We start from the raw sequence: 22,246 nt of genomic DNA, 5'->3' as shown, positions 1-22,246 counted from the left end.
CTGAATTCTTGGAAAAAATAACACAAGATACGTTCCATTTGGTTCAAAATTTTTAATTTCAAACATTCGTTTTCTAAACTACTTGAAAAGTGTATGGGAATCGGAGGTAAATCAGCCGTAACTGTATTGTTCGAAGCGTGCGGTGGCTCTTACAGCCTCCATTCGATTCTCCAGAGAATACCGCACAAGATAGCTTTATTTTTGTTCAAAATTTTCTAGTCTAAATTTGTTTTTTTCTGAATTGTTCGCAAAATATAGGTGAGTTAGGGGTTAAAAAGGCGCTATTATTCCGTTCGTAAGCTCGTGCGACGCCTGAAACAACGTCCAATCGATTTTCCGGACATTTTCACTAATAGAAAGTATTTTTTCTTAGATTTGTTTCTTGTAGGAGGGAAGATATTGAATTGCTTCGCGGTTTATTAATTTTTTTTCCCCATTTTAATTTTCCCAGACGATACATTTTTGAATGAATAAAAATAATTTTGATGATTTGACAAACAAACCAATGTGTTTTTATAATTAGAAAATCGGTGATAAAACTAAAGCAAGAATATTTAAAAACGATTTTCTTTAAAACAAAAAAAAAAATTTAAAATTTTAATCATCTTCATTAGGCCACTGCAGAAAAAAATATGTAGTTTTCATGCCTTTTAGATCATCAAATTGTATAAATTTGTACATTTGTAAATCATCCAGCAAATTAAAAAAAGCTGCAAAAGTTCTAAAAAAAGTTTTTTGCACTTATTTAGAATTCTAATCTGTAATCGTATTGAAATGCGAAAACAGATTCAAAATTCAAATTTAGAATTTTGGTTCAGAATTAAGATTCACAATTAATATTAAACATTCAGCTCGTAAATGAGTTCACAATCAAAAAGAAAACATCAAGATGACTATTTCGTTGAGGAAACCAAATTGTAGAGTTTGCAGACTTTCATTTTTGTATGATAGTTCAATTTCAAAATTTTAGTTATAATTCAGCTTAAAAATTACAAATATATAATCAAATTTATGTTAAATTCGAAAGTTTCGTTTAATGAAATATCTTGGGTTTTGAAAAAATCATCATAAGGATTTTTAATGATTTTTTTATGCTTAAACAGAAACATGTGCCCTTCTTTTAAAATATATTCTAGCGAATTCGATATTTTTGTCGTATTGTATCACATCATTAATATTTCAGATTTTTTCAAGAGCCAAATTTCAAACTAAAATCTTGAATCCAGTTTGGGAGAATCAGATTTAAACCGCATAGTTTTTATCTATTCTTTTGAAAATTTAATTAATTTTCATTGATGGTTAAAACCTTTGAATGTGCTTAAGTGTTTGATAGATTTGATTTGAACATAAAATTTGTTTTTTTGAAAGAAAATAAAGTTTTCTTATTCAAAAAGAGATAAACCCAAATGATAGTTTCGAAAAAAAATTATTTACTTCGAGCAAGTTTAATTCAATCGAAATTTAAAAAAAAATATTTAAAAAAAACTTAACTTCTCACCAGAGGTAGATAAAGATAATAAGAATCAATTGGTAAACTTAACTCAAAATCAAAGATTTTGTCAATAACCTCCCTCCAATTCTGAGGGCCTATCCTGAGGGCTAAAATATCCAGATTTTCGAGCAAACTCAAAGAATTCAATTATCAATGAAAGTAAAAATAGTTTTTCGCGTTGAATAAAAACTTTTGAAATACTTCCTACAATCTTTGAATAGAAAATCCTTAAAAACCAAATGGGAACCTTACTCTCATCGATCGTTGATATCTTAAAACTTGCATCAAAATCTGGTGACCTCAGCTGAAGGTTGCCAGAAATTCTCCTGCACAAATCCGGGAAACCTGTCAAAATCCAGGCATTCTATTATCAAATTTCCAAACCAAAATCCAGCCCATATCCGGGCATTTTTTTCAAAAATCGAGGAACCATTCAACGAAAATCAAGAAGAAAAACTTTGGTATCGTTATTTTTTCATCGAAAAACGGCGCCCAAAAATCGTTTAAGTTTATTTCAAATAATCTTTCTTGACAAATTCCTGGTACGTGACAGTCGTGTTTCTGGCGATGTAAATTTTTGAGAAGTTTTTAAAGCAAAAATCCGAATCGCGAAAAATTGTCAGTGTTTCGATTTGGTCCATTTCCCGGAGAAAGGATACTTTCTTTTGCTGCAGTTCGCACGGCAATGAAGAAAAATGCTGATGGAAAAGAGTGAATCCCAGGCTTTTCTGGTAAAAGTCATAGAAGAGACATTCGGAAGGAAAGTTGCAGAATTTAGATGAAGAAGGTCCTCACAAAAGTCTAGGAAGTCTTATAAAACTCATTGCTAATTTTACAAATGTACCGGAATGCAAGTATGAAGTTGCTCCAGATTTTTCAGGATTCGGAATGGTCTGAACGGAAAATGGATCGAAGCTAAGTATCAATTTATTTATCTGTTTCTACTCTGCCATAATAAGTGATTTCTATTGAAACTTTCATGTTCATTGCGGGTGGATTCCTGGATTTTGGTGTGGGTTTTGAATCTGGATGGTTTTTTTTTTGTGATGAGCTATTCCTACGGAGAATTAGAAAGGTACGGGTGAGATTGCTTTGGAGATACGGTACCTACTTTGAAGTCCAGCTTTCCACTTGCAAAGCTCATGAAGGAAGGTGCTTATTAATTAAATGTAGCTTTTTGATACATAATTATTGGAACACAAATTTCGAATTTTATTGGAAATTAGGATGTGCGATTCTTCATTCATTCGACAAATGTGCGGTAAGGCGCGCGCGCGTGTATGTGTGTTTCAATCGCCTAAACGTAATAATTAAAATGTGCACTGTTTTAATTAGTGTACAAATAAATTCGCACAATTTTAAGGAAGTTTCGTTACTCCTAAAATGCTTCGCTACGCTAAACATAACAATAACTTTTTAAAACATTACATAAAAAAAATTTAAACTTCCATAATTCGCATACAATAATCAATTATTATTATACCATCGGATCTTTGCATACAAAACTAATGATTTCATTAAGTATTTTTCGAAATCTAAAATTAAAATAGATTTTGCAAAAAATCTACTGCACAGATTGATTGGAATATTAATTAACCTAGACCAAATTAAGTCCAAAGTGTGATTCGAGTAAAATAAAATATTTTAAAGTATCAAATGAAAAGATTGTTTCAAAATTCCGATTATCATGTGAAATAACCTAGTTTAAAATTTAATCTCAATCTTTGGAAACCCTTGAGAAGAACGGATAAATATCAATTTAATTAAGACTCTATCAAAAAATGATGGTTTTATTTTTTGCTAAATAAGAATTTAAAGTAGGTCGTTTTCACAGCCCAGCTTGACAAAAATTATAATTTTTTTTTCTTTTTTATTTACAAATGGTTTTATTAAGGTATTTTTCCTAACTTTGGGCTAGTAAAAGGGGAGTCGTAAAAAAAATAATTTGTAACATTGTTAGTGCATAACAAAGACATTGGAGCTTTATTATAGTTTTGATGAAAAATTACGAGAAAAACGAAAAGTAGAATTCGTTTTTATTACATGCAACGATTCATTCGTTTAATAATAACCCATCGTTTTCCCGAGGGTCAAATCATAACAAAAAAAACGTTTTAATGAATTTCAATGGTTACATCAATTTTAAACAATTATAGGACGATTTTTTTTTTTAATTCTTTTATATATCAGTAGGAACGTAGGTTAATATCAATTGTTTTGTCGGATTTTAACACTAGTCAAAAGTGTCTCCTGATCATATCCCTTAACCCATCTTCCAAAAAAATTATTTGCTAGGATGCAGAGGTGACCTCGGTCCTAAAGCATAAATTTGTTCTATTATCCCTTTCTCTCTTTTTTCAAAATCTATCTCTTGACTACTAGGACGTGGCCGGCGCCGTTATTGATGTTTAAAGAGAGAGCATCAATTTTGTTCATTGTGAATGGGCTGTCAATCCCAGACACCATTCTTTTGACCTCTGGGCAAAGTTGATGGCCTCGGTCAATCACGGAGTAGCAACCATTGGCGATGTGGAATTCATTCTACTGAGCCACGCCTTGCGATCATGGAATTCGAAATGTGCTTGTTTTAAAAAATCTCATCATTTAAAAAACATCAACGAAGTTTACAAAGCTAATTAAAAAATATTGGTCTTAAACATGTTTCAGATTGCATTTCGATTTCAATGATTTAGGGTGGATGTGAGTAGTCAATCAAGCTAAGCTAAGCTAAGCTAATAATCTTTCTTGACAAATTCCTATTTTGGGCGAAAATAATTTAAAATTATAAAAATGCAATACAAATTTTTCGTTAAATTTTGAAAAAATTTGGACGAAATCAGCACTTTCAACGAAATTTGTAAAACCGGACCGGGTCGAGCCTTTCCCGTTTTTTTTTAAATTAAATATCCGGGCAAGTCTGGATCAAACTGGGTTATCTGACTTGCCAGATTTTGCATATTTGAATAGAACTCACAATATTTTTTTTAAGGATAGCTTTCAACTAAAAAAAAACATAGTATAAGTTTTTCTTAAAAATTGAAAGCTTTCTAAAAAAATATTCTAAGTTCTATTCAAATATGAAAAATTTGACTTACCAGATAACCCGGTTTAAACCGGACTTACCCGCATATTTCAAATAAAAAAAAGCGGAATTTTGCAAACTTTCAAACAATTTTCAAAAGTAAAATAAATAGATTAGAATATGGCGGTTTACATAGGATAAATGCAAACTCTATCATAATTAAAAAAAAAAAGTTTAAAATTTGGAACTTAAAAGCGGCTTGGTAATGTTGAAAAATACGCCAAAAACATGTGGAATTCTCTGCAATTTTTTTTTTAATTATGAAACGTTTGTTTTTATCATCAAATGCTTTTAATATAAATTCCCATGGATGCTTTTGTTCCAAATAAAAACCTTAGTTTTTCATTAGACAAAACATGCTAAATAAATTCATACTGTATTAAGTTTTAGTAATTTTTAGTGGAATTGTGCAACCGAACTGACTTTGTTTAAAATAAGGAATTTTTAAACCGAACTAACAATCAGAATTATACGCCTGCGATCTTTTTAAATTTAAATTACTTGCCTGACTATTTTCTTCAGAATTTTATTATGATTTGATTTGATTACGGAACTCATTTACGAGCTGAATCACAATCTAAATGTTGAATGGAAATTCGGAATCTGAATTAAAAACCTGAATTCAAAATTTTTAATTTTTAATTTGTTTTGGAATTTCCAATCGTTTTCTAAAATTTACAAAAAAAAATGTTGTCTGAATTTCGATTTCAGATAAGAATTAGGAGGATTAAATTTTGTTCAGAGCTCTCAAATCATGAATCCATAATTATTATTCTGATTGAAACATTTTGATTCTATATTTCATTTATATATTTCTTTTCCGACTTACAAATCTTAAAGTAAAAATAAAAACATTAAATGATGAATCTGTATTGGCATTGAAGCTTTAATTAGTTATAATTTTCCATACAAAAAAGTTCAAGAATGACGAATCTGAATATGAAACAAAAATTCAGGATGGTTACTAAGTTTTGTTTTCATTTTCGGAAAAATATTATCTAAATAATTTCTAAAATAATGAATCAAATTTAGAATAAAATGTAAAACCAAATCTAAACGACGATTTGAAATAAAGCTTTTTATTTCTTATTTAATGTTGATTCAAAGTTTATGGTTAAATTTCAAAACAAGCTTAAACAATGAGTCCAGTATTGAAACTACTATGAAAAATCCAATATCATCCTATTATATTTTTATATTGCTGGATTAGTTTTCTTTTGATTAAAACCAGCAATACTCTCTGGAGCCACTATTGTGATGTTGCATAAATAATGTCTCTTAAAAATTTTACTATTTGTCTATTTGTTTTGAAACCTACGAATTTGAAAGCCGAAATTTAAAATTTTTTTTTAAATTGTTTATAAAATAAGGACTCAAAATTTTTAATGTTGACTTAAGGGATTCATCGTTTACGTTTTTAATTTTCCTTATCGCAAATGTAAATTCTGATTATTTTTAATGAACCAAAAAACTACGAAGTCACTTAAACAAATCCCAAGCAACCAAAAGCCGCATTATAACTTTGACATGGAATTCCGAAGTTCACATTTGGCTGCAAATAGGTTTTACGGGATTTCCAGGTACCGTCCAGGTTACATAAAAGCTACTCAGAAACTTCCATCGCCTTCTGAAGGGCTAAAGAATTAAAAACGGAACTTCAATGCACCTTCTATAAGACATCTTCGTAAAGGCAATCATATGTCTGTTAAGCTGTTTCTTATGAACTCATAAGATAACATCTGGAACTTTTAGGAGAATTTCAAGCGGCATGTCTAATTTTTCTCACATTTCTGTCAATTTTTTTTGGGATTTTTTACATCGGCAGAATATTTAATTCAAACCGATAATTTGGAGTACTTTGGAGCCCGTATTTACTATGTCTCAAAAACTTAAAAAAATGCAATCGCTCTAAAAACAATTGCTGGTTTGATCGAGAGGCTGGTGAATTTCATTGCGACCTAGAGGGCAGTGATTCAATTCCCAAAATGTTTGTAGCTTTGTTATTAAATCTCCGAATGTCTCTTCAGACAGCAGCATAAGTTGATCAAGCTGAAGCAACCCCTTTTAAGGGTACTCTGATTGCTTGGGATGATATTGACTGCAGTGGGTTGAGTCAAGATGATACTTCAGACAAAAATTAATATGGATCCATCCCTTTTTCATAATCGTATACTGGTTATAGAACTTTGAAAGGCAATTTACATGTGAATGAACTGCTGAATAGAACGGAACGTGATAATTGTTTAAAATACTAAAAGAACTCATAAACTTCTCTCAAAATCTACGGTTATCGATTATCTTTTTGTTTTGGTAGATAATAATCGAAATTATCACAAAAACTAGAAATAATCCAGCAAAATCATTCATTCTAAAAGGTTGCAGTTGTTTTTTCCCAAGTGAAACAATGAGTTGTGGCTTGAATTTGAATGCTGGCATTATCGCTTGGCATCAGATCTTAGAATTCGCAGAAATTCATTCTATAAATACTTGAATTTATGCCTTATTGTTAATTTGATTCAAGCCGATACAAGTTGAATTTCTTTTGTCAAATATAGTGCATCGGATATTTATTCGAAGTTTTGCTCTACACCCGCAGCCTAATGACCATAAGTTCTATATTCAGAGCTTCAAAACAGAGCTTCAAGCTCTTAGATTTTGATTTTTGTATTGTTGTTAGTTGTAGACAAACTTTTAAATCTATATGAAAATCGTACCTGAAATTGAGAAAACACATGAATGCAGGTTTATTTTTTAAACAAACTTTATTCACACGGTCCTAAAGCCATTAGAGTGTCCTCCCCGGGAATTAAAAAAAAATCGGGAAGTCCGTATGGTTAAGACTTAAACTTTTATTTTCCTATAAACTGGTTAATACTTTGGATTTAAAAAAAAATCGTTCAAAATTAAGTGTGAAAGTATAAAACGATGAAGAATCTATAAAACCAAACAATTATAATAAAATCACTTAAAAAAGAATCAAAATGTTCTATTTTGTAACACTCATCAATTTTGTAAAACATCGCGAACTGTTGACAATAGCAAAATCATCGGCGAAGAAATGACATATTTTGAAACAAATGGATAGTAATCTGAAAATTTACGAGATTTGATGATTAACCTGAAGTCTAGCAAACCAACCACTAACGATAAATCTGAAAAATCTTTCGCGATTATTTCAAATTCAGCAAAAATCAGTCAAGAATGTGGGTTGAAATACTCAGTTTTTGGGTTTTCTTAATGTTTATTGAATTTTTTATTAAAAAAATTTGAAATGTTTTGTATTATTTCTAAATTAAAAATAAAAAAAAAAAATACCATATAGATAAGGCTTCGTATGAAGTAGAATGTTAAAGTCTTCATTTCAACTTTTCCCGGGATCCCGAAAATTCCCGAGAAAATGATCGTCGGATTTCCCGATTCCCAGGAATTTTAAAATTGTCGAGAATTAGACACTCTTATAGCCAAGTAACTCATTACTTGATGTAAAATTGGGTAATAGAACTTTAAAAACGTTTTTTTGAAGGTAACAAATTTTAAGCAGTTAGTTCCAGTACTTTGCATATAACACTAGTGAAACAACTATGGGAGTTTGCGGGTACAAATATTGCTGATTGTTTGAACAATTATACAATCATTAAATTATTCAATTATTAAAAATTAAAATATTTGTTTTTTTCCCTCTCTGGAGCCACTATTGCAACACAAGGCAGGAAAAAATTCGAAAGATTATTTTTTAAATGCCTAGAAGTTAACTTGAAAAAAAAAATTATATTCTCTGCATTGCTGTCCCCTGTACTTGAAAAAATATTTATGCGTGAATAGTGACTCCAGAGAATTTTGAAAATTCATTTTCGAGCGCTTATTTGATTAAGTAAGAACATAAACATTCTGAAAACTGAAAAAGGAACTTTGTTTTCAAATTTGTTCAACCGACAGTAACTCCGTAACCAATAAACGATGTTGTTATACATATATGCTTATGAGAGCAAATAGATAGAAAGCCCAAACCCCAGAAGCATACTCATCAATCAACATACTCTTGTTCCTCGCCTACAGTCATCGATTCCGCAGCAAAACTACTAGCCTAGCTAAACAAAAATAAGAGCAACAGGATCCTTTCTGCCGTGTGGTTTTGCCATGTCACTTTGTCATTCATCAAACTTTGTCCCCGTCCAGGGAGCGTTCAAAGACAGGCAGACAGGCCGAGGGTAAAATTAGACCACCTAAACCATCACAAATGAACGGAAAACCGAGCCCGGTGGTAGACGGTGAAGGGGCCAGTTCCGACCCAGTCGACCTAGGAAATGATATTTAAAAGGAAAGTTTCGCAAATAACACTTCTACTTCCGGCCAAACTGTTGGAATGAAGTTGAAAAATATGTGTGGGTGAACTACAACTACAATTTACCATATGCTTTCGATAGAAAACTATTCAAAATAAACTGTAACGGATAGTGACGTATGAGTATTGGCTTTGTGACATCATTATCAGAGAAACCTTTCGGATTGATTGATGGCTTGTCAGACTTTCCTTTCGTTTAATATGTCATGTTCGACATTTCATCTTCAGCAGAAGTAGTTTTTATAAAGATAATTTTTTTTCTGGAATTTTCGAGTTTTCTTAAAGTCAATCGACTTTGTAGTGATTTTTATACAGGTTAACTCTTATATTTTAGTCAACTAAACATCAAAAATATTCTTTCAGTTCAATTCAGTTCATCTGAATTCTCGACTGCTGAGTGCAAATACGGATCCAATTTCATCAGTACGACATCATGTTGAAGTTTTGAGCTTGATCCAGATTGATGGAGCCATACGGAAGCTACTGTTAGCTATGGTTAACCATAAATGATCCACCAACCGCTAAGTTGTTTGTCTTTGAACCATATGTGGAATTTTCCAGTTGACTGGAGAATGGGGATGAGCATGCTTAAGCAAAATTGTTCTGACGTTGTGAAGCTGCTTTGAGATCAAGCAAAACCTACTAGTAAACGATAATACTTTTTAGCCAAGAAAATATAAAACTAGTAAGGAATTCAGAATTTTGAAAATGACTACAACTCAAGAAATATAAATCAAGATCTGATACTGAAAGCTTACAGTAAGAAAATTCATATTAAAGATTCCGATGCCAAACACCCGTTTTTATTTCATCAGTGTAATCAGTGGTACCACTCCCTTCTTCCAGTGGAGAGATAGGAAAGGGAAAGGGACTCCTTTACAATTTCTGGTAAAACTTGAAAACTAATCAAGCCAATTATGGAACCAAACTTGATATGGGAGAACATATGATACGAGAAATAGTTATATGATTATTTGAAACCCCTCCATTCTTCCATTGAGGAATCCTCAATGAGAATATAGGAAGCGATGATACAATTCTTTGCATAGCTCGAGAACTTATCTGAGGAATGGAATCAAATTTTACGTATAAAAGGACTAGAGCACGAGAAATGGTTCTATTTTTATTTAAATCACCACGCTTTTTCCAACGGATATGACGGTGGGAGTGGCCCTAAAACAATTTTGAAGGCATATCTCAAAAATAAATCACTCAAATGGAATCAGATATGGCATGGGAAGGTGTTTGGGAAGGATACATGTTTCTAAGATTATTATGAAACCATGCTCATTGCAGAAAGGAGAGGGAAGGAGGGGGTTCTATATAGTTTTGATGTATCGCTTAAGAACTTATCATCCGATAGAATCAAAATGGATATAAGAGGGTTTTGAGAACGAAAAAATGAGTATGATTATAAGATACGCCTGCCTTTTTCAAGTAGTGGGGGTGGGAAAAGGAAAGGACGTTGAAGTGAAAACTGATTTAAAGTGATACAGTGAGCGAAATAAGAATAGCACCACTATGTGTTTTGCTTGTTAAAATATGAATGATTGAAAAACACCAAAACTTTGTTCTATAAACTGTTTTGAATTGTTTAACGGATAAATCAAGCATAAGTTTACTTTTTTGGACGTTGCAATTGGCGTTGAGGACCAAAACTATGGAAAAAGGGTGCGAAATAAGAATAGCACCACTTGTGTTTTTTCAACAAAAACAAGATTATATTTAAAAACTTACTGTGTAAAAGTGAATAATAATGCTTCTACGAATTATCTGAATAGATAACTGTTTTTTAAGGAGTATTCTAGAATTTCAAAGATTTTCGAAGGTTTTAAAGGGGGTTTTAAGAGATGCTCCTCTAGCGTTTAGGAATTTCAAACTGCTTTATTTCTTCATTATCATTCATAAGTATGATGCAAATTGACGAAACATAGATTTGATGCTGAATACTAATACTAATGTTTTTAAATAGTCAAACGCTATTTCTCTAGTTTCAAGTCATAGATGGCAGCACTATCTTCAATGAAACCGAATTGATGCCCATTCTCAAATTTTTTGAATAATTCAGGTGTGCTGGATGATTTTGGTCAAGAAATAAGTACTTGGTACCGTGTGACCGCCTTGGAAATTCTAAGATCACAATATCAAAAAATAAGAATTTCATCAAGGACCCATAAAAGTGAATTTCTTGGACCGATAATCAGAATAAATTTGTACTTTCCGATGGAGCCTAATGAACCAGATATCTAGCAATATAATTGGTATGATTTGAAATTGAATCGGAAGTTGAGATGAGCAGGAATTTTGGCGGTGTTATATTCTTGTGCTGGTGTCTTTTTTTTGCAAATCCGGAAAAGATTTCTGCAGCGTGAACTCCAACAAAACTGTGTTGGAAAACTACTACTGATGAGTATGGGCCTAAATAAACCTGAAAAATCAATATTAAGACTTGATTTGGTTTTAACGGCAAGATAGTGCTGCCATCTATGACTTGAAACTGGAAAAAAGAATATGATATAATTGTTTTGCATTATGCGTTTGTTAACATAAAAATTTCATCCATCCTAAAATTAATTTACATGATTTAAGATAATAGAACATTTTGTAGTATTTTTTACCCCTAAATGTATGCAGCAGATTAACACTTTTTTTCTAAAAAACATTTTTGACAGAAAAAATGTTACATTTAGTTCGAACAAAACCAAAAATTGCTGCAATTGGTGCTTTATGTGTTATGACATCACAAATGTATCAAAAACTCTAAATTTTCAAACGTTTTCATTTGATTTTTCATCAATTACAGAATTTGTTGCAACTTACCCCTTTTTCTTAGTAGAGTGAAAATCGCATGTTTTTGTAAGTTTCAAAATAACTGGCAAAACCAATAATTTTTCTGACTACGTCAGTTTGGTGTCCCATCAACCTTAAAACTTTTGATGTAAAAGAGGTATGATTATCAATAAGAATTAAGATTTTAGAAGCCATTGAAGTTGAAAAGTGTTGCATGTTGCCCTAGTTGACGGTTTACTCGAAAACTTATCAAACAGATGGGGTCATATGTGAAATATGCTGTTATTTGGTTACAAAAATGTCATTATGGCAGTTCGTGGACCCTCTCCACATTGCAGGGGAGAAAGGCGAAGAAAAACAAGTTCTTACTATCAGATTTAAAACAATTATTGAAAAACAATTTCAAATCAAGTATTTAAAAAAAATCATTTCAAAGAATCTTTGAATTCCAATAATAAATTGATGTGAAAGCTCTCATTGTAACGATACCGAAAAATTTATTTAAAATGAATTTTTTTTTTACACAATTTATTAATTTAGTAGCAAAGTACATCGGGTCAGCTAGTATTAAATAAATGTAACAAACATGTTATTAAGCACGAATGTCCCATGGATGATAAAGTGTCGTTGAAAAGAAAGCATGTTATTAAAAAACAATATCTGAGTGTTTTCTTAAAGTTTGACACAGGTTTTGATTGTGTGTAAATTTGCTTGTATTTAAAAATTCCTCCTAACTTAAAAAGGGGCGATTTTTTTTTAATTTAAGGGATTATTTCTTGTTTTGATGATCCCTCCTATTGTGGCCCCTTCAACTTTCAAACATTCAAATTACGTCAGACTCAAGACAATCTAGAAGCTCAAATGCCATGAAAAATAGTTCTTTTTCAAATAATGTTGAAATTTTAATTGAATTGGATTCAATCAAAATAATTTTACCGAATTTAAATTTTTCCATGTAAGGGGTAGCAAAGCACACCGAGCCAGGTAGTAGAAAAAAAAGTTGAATACGAAACTATCATAAGTGAATCCTTTCAATTTTTTTGAACGAGAATGTCCAAATCAATGTAACAAATTAAATCTACAACAGGACTTTATCAAAAATGAAATATGTACAAGTTTTAACATAATGCGAAGGTTTTGCTATGAACTGAATCGATTTGGGGTCATTTTTGAATTTCTTAAGCTTCTTTTTTTGCCAATTCTCGTCCATGATTTTTTGCACAATTTTAAAGTAACATTTACATGAGTAAATACATGAATATGAAAAATTAAATTTTTTGTTCTGAAAAACCAACATAACTTTTCATTTTTTTTTTTTTTTGGAACCGAACTTGGTAATTGCTTTTGTGCCAAGTCATATTTTTTATGAAGAGATAATTCACCGTATTTTATGTGTGTGACTTAATTTATGGCCTTATCGGTGAAAAGTGATGTCCTTTTGAGTAAGAAAACCTTAAGATTATGAAATTTTATAGACGGATAGAAAGTTAGAAGATATGAAAGATGATGAAAATAAACGGGTAGAATTTATTAGAAACATTATCATCACAAACTTAATTTTTTTTGCTGCACGGGCCATCTACTATGAAGTTCTTCAAAGTAAATTTTCCGCTGAACAACTTTGAAAACCGTTACTTCGAATCTTATTAGGCAATAAAGTTATTAGCTGTTGAATGGGGGTATATCTTTTGGAATTCAAAATCAATCAGTTTAACTGACATCACTGCATATGCCTTTCGAAGTGTTCCTTGAAAAACAGTCATGCAATAACTCGCTAGGCACAATCAGTCAGTTGAATTGATTGATTATCAATGCTAAAAGACAGCTTATAACTTTATTACCTAATAAGATCCGAAGTTACGAACTTCGACAAACTTGTTCAGCGATTTTTTTTTTTTTTTTGAAGAATTTATAAATTAGCACAAACCATTAGCATTACCAGGTTCGGTTCCACAGAAAAAAAAACTAAAACTAGTTTGAATTTTCAGAACAAAATATTCAATGTTCCCATACAAATATAAAAGTTCAAATTTACTCATGTAAACGTTACTTTGAAATTGTGCAAAAAATCATGGATGTGCAAATAAAGCTTTAAAGATCCCAGGGTTTAGAAAATTCAGAAATGACCCCGAATCGACTCAGTCTATTTAGCAGAGGCTTCCGTTTCCTCAACAACACTTTCCGATTCTGAATCAACTCCGATACCTATCAATAAACCTTCCGCAAAACAATTCACACAATGTTTTTATTGCATCCACTTCATCCGGCTATATAAAGTTTTAAACAAACGCACCAAGCAGCACTCAATTAGGATTGGCGGCTGAATTGAAATTATTCACATTCATACAAAGCGCCGCCCGCTGGAAATAAACCTGACAATGAATAGATTGTGTATCAGACTCGAGGCGCGAAATGCAAAATACCATTGAGCGGCAAACGAACGAAGTGTAGGTATCTGTAGGAATTGGAAAGCTATTTCTCTCACTAACGAACCGCAAACCTGCAATAGTTCTAGTCCTATAGCTAGTAGGAATGTAAAGTCCCAGCAGAGCGTAACTTTTCCGATGCATTAAATTGGAAATTGTTATCTGAGAGAACAAACACCTTTCCCCACTTTTTCTCTTCGGGGTTCCCCGTTTTTCCGTTCTTCAAAGGACAACAACCGATTGGGGGGAGGCACCTTTCGTTAACTGATCTAGAGCGTATTTATCTCCAGTGTTGAGAGACATCGCCGTTTGCAACTAGAGTACGAATTTCCCAACGAGGTTTTATGTCCCACCAAACAGCTGACAAGGGGGGAGAATGCTTAGTGTAAGTTGAAGTTGAGGGCGTAGGAAAATTCAAGTACCCGGCATCGTCGTCGCCGTCGTCGTTTCAGGGACTTGCATTATTGATAGAAGGAAATTTGCATACTGATGACGCTCTGAAATTTCACGTAGATCTGCATATCGAAAAACACTTGGGGACATGTTATAGTTCCCTGGATCCATACGTTGCCTCTGCTTCTGCTTCCTATGAAACGACGACAGTGAGTCAGTCTCTCATGTGCAACCAGATCTAAAATGCATGGTTCGGAGCATAATGATGATATAAATAAGCAACGCATACCTGACGGGGAACTGTCAAGATGTCCAATTAAATTCTACCAGGTACTATATCTGCTTTCGTTCGAGGAAAGCTGCTGCAGGTGACTTAAGCATCCATGGTGCGTATTACACTTTCTGGGGAAAATTGAAAAATCAAGACACGTTTAGTTCCATATCACATCAGTTTTGATTGTACACACCGAGGGGGAGGGCACGAATTTCGGGGAAAAGTTCGTTTTCACCTAGACATACCTACCGGCTGCTAAGCCTGGGTTCATTTGAAACGGTCCAGTGACAGTTTATTCAGTTTATAGGAAATGGAACCAGTTTCCCTCGGTTCGACATTTACTGTTAGAGATACCTTAAATGTGATGTGCGTGCCATGTGCTTTGGAGATTAAAACTATGTTTTGAAAACAAGCCAATTTGTCTTAACAAAAATAAATATTCCTTGAGTTATCTGACTTTATCCGAGAAAAATCAAAATATAATTTGCTTAAAAAATACTTGAACCCTACTGGAACCAGGATTCAAATCCCGAATAATTCGATTGGTTTTGTCTATTTTCAATGGTAAATTGAAAGCTAACAGGGCCTGAGATATTTCATCTATTCCTTTATCATTTACATATTTATTTAAAAGGGGAGAGTGGGGGTAACGTGGGCCACTTTGAATATCGCAGATGTGTGTTTAGATAAAAATCTCAATCCAACTGTCATCATCGTCGCTTTGCATAAGCATATGCTTATATATGTTGTTGGAGTTATCTGAAGTTGTCCATGAAAAAAACAAATTATGATTTGCTTACAAAATACTAGAACTATAGAGTAAGCTACAATTTACTTGTTTTAATGAAAATCCAGCCATCATCCAAAACTCAGGGCTTAAATCCCGAATAATTCGATTTGTCTTGCATGTTTTCAATGGTGGGTTGAACGCTAACAGGCGCAGAGGTTTCTCAACTTTTCCTTAATCATCTACATATTTAATAGACCTATTTCAAGCACCCCTCTATTGGAGAACCGATTTTTCATATTTATATCTCATTATTCGGAAATAAATTGCACATCATTAGAATGGTTATTTCGTGAGCTTCAATTTCCATCAAAATTTTCAGTTACCTTTTTGAAGAATTGAGTATGTTATCATTGAAATTAGAAAAAAACATGTATGATAGTTAATTTGATTTCAACAATTATGTATTCTTTATTTAAAACATAAGAATTATTGCAAAGTGATTTTGAAAAAGTCATCTTTTAAACATGATTTGAGATAAAGAATAATCACCCCAAGTTTAAGCTCTAGAATCAGTAATAAAGGTATATATTTTTGAGTGCTGTGACGAAAATTCTACTGTTTTTCAATTCATGATTCCTATAAGCGATATATATTGTCGAAAATAGGAGGTTTCTTCAAAAGTTTGAGAGGAGTTTAATGCAATTTTCAAACTGGTTGTGAGTTGCGCCCGGGTAAATAATGCGTTGTGAAGTCACGAAAATTGATTTTCTATTTTTCGAAAACGTTTAAGACTTTTTACTTCAACAATATTATGTATTTCTTCATTACAACTTTAACATAATGAATTCAAATATCAAATATCAAATCAAACTGAGAAACTTAATTTTTTTCGCATAAACGCGTTTGTTTGAAAACGTCGCTAATAACAACACCAAAAATTATGCTTGCTGAACACTTGAATCGAGAATAAACAAACTATCATAGAAATATAATAATTTTTTTTGAAACAATCTTTGTAAATCTTAAAGTATAAAGCATATATAAAAATCCTGCAAAAGGATCAAGTTTTTTTTCCATTTTTATAGGACTTTAACCCATTATGGTAATTCTTCCTTGCGATCAAGTTCTTCATACATCTACATTGGAATGAAATCGCTTAAAACTTTTTTTACTTGCTGGCATTATATTCAAGAAAAATAAGTATCCATGAAATAAATGCAATGAGATTCAAAAAATCTATGAACATAGTAAATTTCATAAATTAACATTCTATATCAAACAAATACATAAGACTTCTATAGAAAATAAATTTCTTTTGAAATAATTTCAAAAAAAACTGCCCTTTATTGGAGTTCCCGCTTCAAAGAATCTAACAAAAAAATTCGAATCCCCATATTCACATAGAATCCCACAAAAAAGACTTTGTATTGATAGAAAGTTTTAAATTTTTTTTTCTACTACAAGGTCCCATGCAAAATTTGAGGCCAGATTATTCTACGGGAAGGGGTCGTGCAACAAACCTAAAGTTGGTATGGAATTATGTGAATTATGTGAATTGTGTTCGGAATGAACAAAAAACAGTTTTTCACCTATAATTTCGGTCTTTATCAAGCGATTTTTCATAAAAAAGTAGATAAGCTGCAAAAACGTATTTAAGAGCGTCGATAAACGACTAAATATTCAAGTACTTTGCGTTAATTGACAATTCAGAAGCTTATTTATGAAACTCAATATCATTTTTTTTATCAAAGCCTAATAGAAATGGTACCTTGGGATTAAAAATTTATCATAACTAAAGCTTCGTGGAAAACAGTAATGAAAAGAAATCGGCCGATAGAGACTTAAGAACTTGATGCATATTCATGTTCCATCCAAACAAAATTTCTCATTAATCCATACAAATTTCAGGCTCACAGAGCCATTTTTTTCCGAGATCCGATCCCGAAATTTAGCATTTGAATTTGTGCTGAGCCTAGGATGAATTTTAACTTGCAACTTATATGATTTTCATAAGTCGGCTGATTTGGACAATCGAGTGTCCATTAACAAACTTTAATAAATCGAAGCAATTTATTTTCAATTTCTTTGCAATTAAATATAAAAAAAAATCAGAAACACATTAAAACGCTTTTACGAATAAGATAAGGTTTTCCTATTTTTGGTTTGTTTTTTAAATAATGTTCACGCAATTGCACAAATAAATCGAATAAAATGTTGCAAACCTTATCAGCTTATATGGGCCCTTTTTGAATTCAATGAGAATAAATGGATCATTTTCATCACCAAACCAGATTATTTCATGAGCAGCCTTTTTTAGTAAATTATGTTTTAGTTTTAAGATTATACTTTGATTTATTTCATGTCGCTGAACATAAAATTTCGTGACGTCAAGAAACAAAATTGCTTTTTAATATGAATTGAAATCAAAATAAAAAAATAAAAAAAAACAGCAATTTGTTATGTTATTATGTTGTTATGTTTTTATGTTGTAATAAATTCATACTTTTCTGAAATTTTCATGAAGTTTGAACGAATACCTAGAAGAGCTAAAAAGTAGGGTCTTGTAACAAAAAAATCAGAAAAGTGGAAAAAGTGGCGCGTTGTGACGTTACGAAATACATGTTTTGATAACTATTCGTTTAATAAAAAAATACTTTCGATTCCAAATTTACTTAAACTTAAAAGTATAATTTTTTCAATGTGCGCAATGAACCGTAAAACGTGAACGTAAAATATTTATATATATATATATATATAGAATGAATGTTTGTATGTCTGTCTGTCTGTTTCCTATGTATAGACTCAAAAACTCCTGAACCGATCAATGTGAAATTTGATATATTTGAGTTTTTGGGGCGGAGATGGTTTCTAAAATACTTTCAAACCACTACGAGTTATAGGAGGGGGCTCCCATACAAAATTAGTAAAAATATGAAACAATTCGAACAATTTTCTTAAACTATTGAACCAATAAACGTTAAATTTGGTGTCAAAAGCGGGAACGATTCCTATGACACTTTTAAACCCTTTCGAATACAAAAAAGGGGTTCCCATACCAAAATAAAAAAAAATTGACACAATTTGAACAGTTTTCGGAAACTACTGAACTAATCGTGTTAAAGTGTCTCTAATTAAGCCAAAAAAAACTGAACCAACCAACGTTAAATTTGGTTTCTATAATACTTTCTAGCCTCTTTTGAGTTCGTAAAGAAGGGGGGGGGGGGGGGGGGGGCTTCTATACAAAATCAACAAAAATTTGACAAAATTTTAATAATCTTCGATGGATTTTAGTTGAAAATTGATTCACGTTAGCGATTTGACATAAAGAGATGATTTATTGAATTGACAAATAAGTTATTACAAAATTAGATGATACATTGATAGACGTTTCCCATTTTATTGAATGATTTGATCTCTTTGATTATGTACAAATTTGCCTGATTTTTAATTTTCCTCCCACATCAAAAGGAGACGATTTTTTTTGTTATTTAAAGGATCGTCAATACAATAAGAAGATCTCTGCTGTTGTTTTCATTAAAAAGTGGCTGCTTCAGCCTGCAAACCTTTAAGTTACTTTGAGACTCAAGACAATCTAGAAGTTCAAATGCCATGAAAAATAGTTCACGTTTGAATAATTTTGAAATTTAATTTAAAAGGAAGTTTATTTTGGTTGTAATAATTTTAACCCTTCATTTCATGATTTTTTATTTTTCCTTAAAAATCATTTTTTACAGTTGTAAATGATGAGTACATCAAGAAAAAAAATTAAAATAAAATATGATTTTTCACTTTTTCCATACATTAATTGTTGCAAATTTGTCACTTTATGAAACGAAGGGTTAACGCACTGTTTTTCATAGAAGGGGTGGCAAAGCACACCGGGTCAGTTAACGTTGTGACGTCACGCTGGAATGGATCAATACAATTTATTTAATACAAACACCAAGTTTTTGATGAATTTAAACTTTTTAATCAAGTAAAATATTAAATTATTTGTTTTCAATTATTTTATAGTATTCAAAAAACTGTTAATGCATCAAGTTACAAATAGTAGATTTTGTCATCAAGGGTTGTAAATTTGGATAATAAATTCGAGATAATAATCGATCTTTAAAAAAAATACAAACACACACATATATGTCGGATCTCAGTGATACTTCATGTTTCTTTGAAGAGGTCTAAATCTTTTATATGATACACTAATAAACCTACACGCAAACTGAAAGTTGGTTTTGAATAAATTTTATATCCTTTATAACTCAGATCTTACCTAGATTTTCGTGCTTCAGATAAACAACGCTTAAAAATATTAAAGACGATAATATTTAGAAATTCCAAAAGATAAAATTACAACTTTTTCTGACATCATCCCAAAAAGTCGTTGAGTATTGAATACAACAGTTTTTAACTCATTTAACATCTTTGTTGAAGACTGCGAATCGATTTGACTTATGGTTTTTTAGATATCAAAGCTTCAATGTAGTTTTATGTACTTTATAACTTCATCAAAATTCTCGTTTTTGGAATTTTGGAAAAAAGACATAAAAAACACCAATTACTTTTTTTAGAAGTCAAAACTACTCGCAGTCTTCGGGATAGTTATTCATTGAGTTAGAATCTCATTTAAGAAATATAGATAATGTTCTGAAGCTTTGACAAAAAAAGAACAAAAGTCTGTTTATTAAATTTTAACCCATTTTCAAAAGTTTTTTCGAAAACAAGAACTGATAATTGCTCAACTATGCTACCAGCGCCCCAAAATATGCAAAAATTAGCTCTTAAAATATTTGCACCTCGGAAAATGTGAGCATATACTACATCCTCTAGCACTCGTTCCCACGCGTAGGAAGCTCTTCCCTCTGGATGTGCGGGAACTTTTCTATATCTTCCTTCAGCGGTACTCAAATTTTTATAATTTTTGTAAACGTACAAACACATATAGAATGTCAGTGAAACTTCATGTTCCTTTGAAGAGATCTTATTTACTTAACACTAAGGCATGCATCTTCAAGGAAATGATAGCTGGAATCTTACAAATGCTAACACCACTAGCCCATAGAACGTGTATTACTGTATTATGTATGCCGTTATCGAGATTAAATCTCATGACCGCTGGTTTAGAAGACATGAACGCTATCCTCTAGACCACGGTTGGCGGCTTCCTTCGTTTTACCCTTTTCGTTCGATGTACAAGGGCGCTAAAATTTCAATATCAGTAACATCGATCACGGTTCCAGGTACCCGAAAAAAACCACGAAACTATCTAAAAAAAATCGCTCAACACAATTTTTCATATCTCAACTAACTCATATGATTGATGCCAGCTATTTTTTTTTCTTGAGTATGAGAATTTACAACTTAACGCTGGAAAAAATTACTGAAAACGAATTTGATATCATCAGCTTAGACTTCACGTGGGTTTTATAAGAAAGTAATTTGGAAGTAAAGTAGTAACTACAAGACACACGTAGGATGAATGTGATACTTCAAAAACATAGCCTTAATCTCGTAAATTTATAAGCTGGTAATCTTTAGAAAAAAAAACTACGTAGAAACAAGACAATTTTTGTCTTGTTTAAAGATGAATTTACAGTTTAAAAAAACTTATCCTAGAGCCTTGCGGTTCTTTTTATTCCTCAAATGAAATTCCAATCCCGTCAAAATGAAGGACTTCATAAACCTAGTGTAAATTGCTTCGACTAAGCCAAAGAGATTGAAATCTAAAATGTCAACTGTGGAAGGAACAAATTCTTCTTTGCAAAGGTTCTTCGTCATAAATGTCGTCATTTTCAATTTGTTAAAAACACATTTGCATAGTATTATTTTCATATCCTTTTTGTAATCTTTAACTCTTTTGTTACGTTTGGGACCCATAACTTCAGCAGTAATTTCGTCCTTTCCAGGGAAACGAGAGTGTCATTGTTTCACTAATTACCTTTCCATATATTTGTATTTTCACGCCACTCGTTACTTTTTTGTATCCAACGGCCGCTCAACGAAACCCACCATCGTCATCAACATCATCGGCAACGTGACATCCCAAAATAACAAACACACACCGGACCGAATCTCGAACTCCCAAATGGTCACATTTTTCCGCTCAATTGCCCCTCTCGAATGATGGTGGTCCTGGTCCCGGGTTAAATTCGTCATTATTCTTCAACCCCGGACCGTAGGTGTCGATAATACCCTGAAGGAGGACGGATATCACGTTTGGAGGTTGAAGCACTTCAGCAAACCCGCTTACTGCAATATGTGCCTGAACATGCTGGTCGGACTCGGGAAAAAGGGCCTCTGCTGTGTGTGTAAGTATATCTTTACAGTAGCGGACAAAACGTTTGCAACTCATTTCAAACTTCAAATTCATAGACAACATGAGAAGGCATAAAATATTTGACAGTATTTAATTTTCAATAATGATCAGTCGCCCAAAACTGTTGTTGAGGAAATCTCATAGAAGATAATGGAAATATTTCTGTGGGAAAAAACGCTTTTAGCAGTAACAGTATATAACTGAAATAACTAATATGGGACTTTGTGATGGATAATATCATCTTCTTTCTTCCACACCATTTCATCAATTTTCATTCAGGATCAATTCCACTTGCAAATTCTTGTGTATTTAAATACAAAAACAAATGCCTCATTTTTATTACTCTACCATGTTATGGATCAAAGTTTGTTTTCAGGAGAACAATTTCAAAATAACTGTAATAT

At 31.9% G+C, this 22,246-nt stretch overlaps 1 protein-coding gene across 5 annotated transcripts in view; it reads left to right on the top strand.

The window, feature by feature from the left end:
- LOC129757634 (diacylglycerol kinase 1) overlaps nucleotides 1–22,246 on the top strand; it is a 459,105-nt gene that overhangs the window by 348,136 nt on the left and 88,723 nt on the right. For all 5 annotated transcript variants that reach the window (XM_055754909.1, XM_055754905.1, XM_055754906.1 and 2 more), the window contains one exon: nucleotides 21,706–21,834. In XM_055754909.1, the coding sequence (XP_055610884.1) occupies nucleotides 21,706–21,834 (129 nt within the window). The remainder of the gene's footprint in view (nucleotides 1–21,705; nucleotides 21,835–22,246) is intronic.

Source organism: Uranotaenia lowii, chromosome 3, assembly GCF_029784155.1.
Source record: "Uranotaenia lowii strain MFRU-FL chromosome 3, ASM2978415v1, whole genome shotgun sequence".
In the NCBI taxonomy this organism is placed as follows: Eukaryota; Metazoa; Arthropoda; class Insecta; order Diptera; family Culicidae; genus Uranotaenia; species Uranotaenia lowii.
Note: the sequence above shows the minus strand (reverse complement) of the source record. Positions and strands in the feature narration are given on the sequence as shown.